The sequence below is a fragment of the Schistosoma mansoni genome (assembly GCF_000237925.1).
Source record: "Schistosoma mansoni, WGS project CABG00000000 data, supercontig 0167, strain Puerto Rico, whole genome shotgun sequence".
Lineage (NCBI taxonomy): Eukaryota > Metazoa > Platyhelminthes > Trematoda > Strigeidida > Schistosomatidae > Schistosoma > Schistosoma mansoni.
The window spans coordinates 296,230-301,585 of NW_017386055.1; the positions used below are offsets into that span (position 1 = coordinate 296,230).

The 5,356-nt window shown below is 34.2% G+C and overlaps 1 protein-coding gene across 1 annotated transcript; it reads left to right on the plus strand.

Annotated features, from left to right (window-relative positions):
* Positions 1-1,545: 1,545 nt before the first annotated feature.
* Positions 1,546-1,782, plus strand: Smp_204850 (unnamed protein product; the record flags this gene model as incomplete). Its single annotated transcript, XM_018797198.1, has 1 exon — positions 1,546-1,782. The coding sequence occupies one exon, from the start codon at positions 1,546-1,548 to the stop codon at positions 1,780-1,782; it is 237 nt and encodes a 78-aa protein (XP_018646809.1).
* Positions 1,783-5,356: the final 3,574 nt, after the last annotated feature.

A 5,356-nucleotide genomic window follows, 5' to 3' on the forward strand; every position in this document is an offset into this window, starting at 1 on the left:
TTTCCAATGAGTCTTGTAATACATGTCGAATAGAATTATCTTGATTTCACGTCTTCCGTTTATCAATCTATTGAACTATCATTAGCAATCACGATACTTTCTCACTCGACTAAATAATACGTCCCATATTTATTGACTATGAGACTATGAGATCATTCATCTTGATGACAATGTTCATAACACATTCTGTGTCACGTTCTATATCAATCACTGTGATAGAATAACTCAACGTTACCGAATATTCTGGGTAGATATATTTGACTGTTAATTCAGTAAATATTTGTGTTGAATATTGATTGGAGTTGGATATCGTGGTGAAGTGGATGTCATCAGATTTTACAGGAGATTGCACATTTTAAATAATTTGATGTTGAAATTCGAGTTTATTTTGAAACAGAATGGAAATGAACTTCCCCGTCGGGAAGCATTCGTAGATGAATATTTATTTGATCTGCCCGCTATGCGTGTCTCAACAATTTCAAATTCATATGATCAGTTGATATCATTGAGAAGATATTTGATTTAGTTAAAGAATGTTCGGTGCCTGTAGTGTGTCGACAGAAATCGGTGATGTTGGGGTTCATGGTGGTTACTACAAGTTATTGGAGTGTAGCCTCACTTCTGACGTGACCAATTCTCCTGAGAATTCTCAGCAAAGTTAAAATTCGTTCTACAACTTTCAGCTTTTGAACAGGTAAGACCGGTCGATCAGAACAGGAACGGCCTTCGTCACGGTGGAAAATATGAATCTATGAAGAATAATTAGTCTACCGCTTGTTCAGGACTGCATCCTACCTCCAACATAACACTTATAGGCAGCACATGGTGCTTTCGAGATTATGTTAAATAGTGCAAGCTAGATAAATTATGAACGTATAGAAACTATCATACAACCGATTTCGATTGTGAATAACTTTGTTCATGCTCTTTTTTTGAAGTACTTATCAGACAATGTTATTGGAACAGTAATAATTCACATATTTCTTTGTACTGTTATGATCACTGGATCACATTGCAGACTCTAGCCAAGAATTTGATCGATTAAATGTCACTCGATGATTAATCTTCCTCTCCAAATATGTATGTTACCAAACCTCCTTATTAGCATTTGCTTTGCCTTGATGAGCCCTTATACAATTTGACCATAAGTTTGCCTACATGTTCGCTCAGTAATACTTATTCACCTCTCTGCTTAAAATTTGCCTTATGCGCCTATACGTATGTGATCTGACCTATCCGCTAATAAAGTATAATCTCAGCTTCCATCGACCTCTGATTTCAAACACCTCTAAGGTTCATAATAAAACATTTGTCAAGGTGATCGATTAAATGAAGTAGAGCCTTTACAGAATTGATGATCCTAACGTGAGAACACGAATCAATTTCCGACGATACAATGCAGTTTCACAAAAGCAACGCACATCGTCTCAATCCGCGATAACATCCAAATGAAAGTCATAGCCATGGATTTATTACACCTTGATATTACTTACACGTACATTTTTACATAAGCATTTTTGAATGTAACTTTAGTACTCATGATACATGACTGGATTTCAAAAAATTTTGATTTATAGGTGCAATTTAGTAAGTCCGTTTTATATTATAAATTGTACGATTTGTCACTATCATTGCTTTTATCCGTCCGTTTTCTTTTCGACATTTGCATCATGTTCGTGTACTGTTTCATTTGTTATAAACATGCCTTCCAAAAATACTGTGTCACGTTTACAGCCAACTCCGTCCGTGAAAGCTCTTGTTCTTCCCGTTCACCCGTTTTAAGGTCACCGTCCCACAGCTTTGAATAATTGAACTCGAAAAGTATTTTCTGGTTAGACGCATTAACTTAAGAAAGAGGTGAGTTCGTTCATGCATTTATTCATGTGCTGAATACTCAACCGAACTAAATGAAGCCTTAAAACTCGTCAGTGTTCGTTACCGTTATATCCTAGTTAGGATCAACTTATTGGCGAATTCTGTGAAATATTGGTGAGAGAAAATTATTTACATTCTTATTGCATAATGTCCCATCAACTAGATTGTGAACATTCGTATCCCTCTTATTACAAACTTCATTTTGACCTACAATTATCATTCCATTTACTAGTCTTCAGTTATTTACAGTTTCCTATTTGCAGTCCCGCACAAAAGCGGCCACTTTACAGCTTGATCGTGCATAAACGTTATTTCCTGTTTTATGTCGTGATGAGGTCTTTCTGGTTGGCATATAAAACAGGTATGTTGAAAACGAATGATTTGCATATTGGAAGCTCGTATTGGTGTTGTGAATCCACTCCAGTCTTTATCACAGATAAACACGCTCACAGTCAGATATTCGAACAGTTGCTTGCTTACTGATCCTCAAACAGAAATCCATCTCATGATTTTCTAAATCAGTCAAACCAGGTTATTCCTCACAACACGTTATTCAACTCGTTATTTTTTAACTACGATGATAGAATTCAATCAACATTAAAGACTAGATAAACATAAAGTTGACTGATGCTCAGTAATCAGTAAGCGTACTCACATTATCAATTGATGGTCCAAGAATCCTACTGAAAATGATAACCATAAACTTCAATAAAATCCATCTTCCAAATAAATTACCATTGACCCGGCGTTGAATTTCTTAAGAATTACTGATGGAAATGAAAAAGAAATTATTTCGAATGCCAAAACCTAGTGTCAAACATCAGGTTGAATAGAACAATAAGAGAGGAGTAATCGTGGTTATGAAATTTGAATGTGTGAACGTTTATCAAAATGGTCGCGAAAACAAATAAAACCAAATGATCCGATTACAGCAGAGGATAAACACCCATCATGTTCTATTGCCAAACATAAAATTGAAATAGGTCATAGTATTGACACTAACACTGTTATTGTGTTGTTTCCATAATGTGTAAATGGTCGTACATAATTATTTGTTGAATACTTAGTTATACGCAAATTTGAACCACATTTGTGTATTCAAAAAGAGTTTGTGCTCAACTTCAACCTAACCTGGTAATGTTGACTCATTATTCAAAGAGATAAGGTGTCAATTCGTTTTCGCATTATCTTCCTTATTATCCTTGAAGTTTTCCTATATCGTGATCAGGAATAATTCTTATAAGCGATGAGGCCTGACTCTAATATATCTTAGTATTTCTATGCTTGTACGAAATTATAAAACTAATGAGGGCAGTTTATGGGTCAGTAATAACAGTGGTATAGATGAATTAAGTAAACACCATAAGTGAAATAGAGCAGCTGAATTCTTAGATACACATAGAAGCGGCATATCCGCATAAATTATCTTTTAGCTAAGGAAAGACCATAGATCGTATAGAGTACATTAGACAGAGGTTGACTGCACTAAACGTTCTATTCACTGCTCTAGTCAGCACACCACTTAGCATATCGTCGGTCACATCTCTGTTGAATTGAAGCTTCAGGAAGAGAGGTTTCTTACCAACTGTAGATATTGCTATTTTCTTGTTTTGTTACACACAAGTCTTAATTAGGAAAGCCTCATGAATAATCTATTTTAGTCGACGTATTATGTATGAGCTCTAACATCTTGTTCTTTGTATCGATCGAGCATATCCTCATAGATCTATTCGCCAGATATTTGACTAAGTTTCTCTCAAAATGAATGAGTAAAAAGATTAGAAAGTGTGTGTATTGCCATGATAAAAACATCTTCTCACACACACTACTGCTGATGAAAATGTTTTCTTTTCTGTGTAACGAAACATCAAAGAAAACTAGATTATTAACTTCGTCTCTTTCTACCTTCTATATCTAGTCTAATAGACCTTATATATTTATAATAAAATGTTCGTACCAACTATATATGTGATCAGATTGTTCGAAATTTATTACCTCAATGATTATTTCCATAAGTTATTATCATTAATGAAATACACTGTCTGTAAAGTGAATTGAATGAGGTGCCTAACGAAATTAGGCTTCTACAGTGTCAAGTGGATGTGACGTACTGTATTACATACCAATGTGTTCATTATACCTTTCTTCGTTGACTGATTTCGTTACACGTTTTTGAATAAATTATTCGAAATAATGCTGAGAAATCTAGACAATTAGATGTCAACTGGTCATTTGTTATATAATTAACACACACACAAACATACACACTCAAATTCACACTCTACGCCTTCTTATTGCAAATTCCACATTTCACTGACAAACTGGCACAAACAATCACACAGAATGAAGTGATGAAGACCCGCACAGAATAGTGATGAGTGTCATCAGTTCAATAATGGTTTTCAATGATTGAACGTTTCGTTGCTTGCTTGTATTTCGTCTTCTCGATTTCGACGAACTTGACAATCATCTTTTCAACTCTTCTTCATTAAACAACATACAGATCTTGACAGCTGATAAGTATACTTCAAGTGATTAAGAAGATAACTCTGTTCAAACGGAACATATTATTCTCGATGAACAGTGTATGTTTAACCAGAAAATAACGCTCGCTTCTTTCGTCCTCCTAAAAACTATTCACAGTGAGTACAGTTACTTGATAATCCAGTCACGAAAATGTGTTTGAATACCACGTAGAATCACCACAAATACTACTTGGCTTCTTTCAATCTAATATGCGTTTTCACGTAAGAAATATTTTTCTAAAAGTAAAAATAATGATGATAAGAAGAGTGTCTATTATGTGATAGTGGCATCTGTCTGTTAACCTTGACCGTTGTTTTTGTTGTTGTTCAAATATCATTCATTGTTCCTCTGTTTTGTTTATCACCAGATGTTATCTATGATATGATATTTTCTTTTGTGTAATGAGCATGATATGAGATGTCATTATAATGAGAAATACCGCTGTCTATTATTACATTCATATGACTGTTAATCACTGACACATACAAAACAAAAATGAATGAAATTGTCATTTCACATATGACTACTTCTGAAGACAAAATGTAGTGAAAATGGAATGTTCGGTGTTCCATTCATAGATGGTCTTCATTCACTTATGAATAAACACTGAAATCATCTATTATCTTATTTCAAATGGGTCTAGTAATACTGGTCGTATGGAATTATCTAGTTTTCACGTATTCTGTTTATCAATCTACGGAACTATGAATAACAATTGCGATGCTTGTAGACCCGTTTAAATAATACGTCCCATAATTATTGACTATGAGACTATGAGATCATTCATGTTAATGACAATTTTCATAACACATTCTATGTCACCATCTTTATCAATCACTGTGATAGAATAACTCAACGTTACCGAATATTCTGAGTAGATATATTTGGCTGTTAATTATATGAATGTTTGTGTTGAATATTGATTGGAGTTTGATATCATGGTAAAGTGAACGTC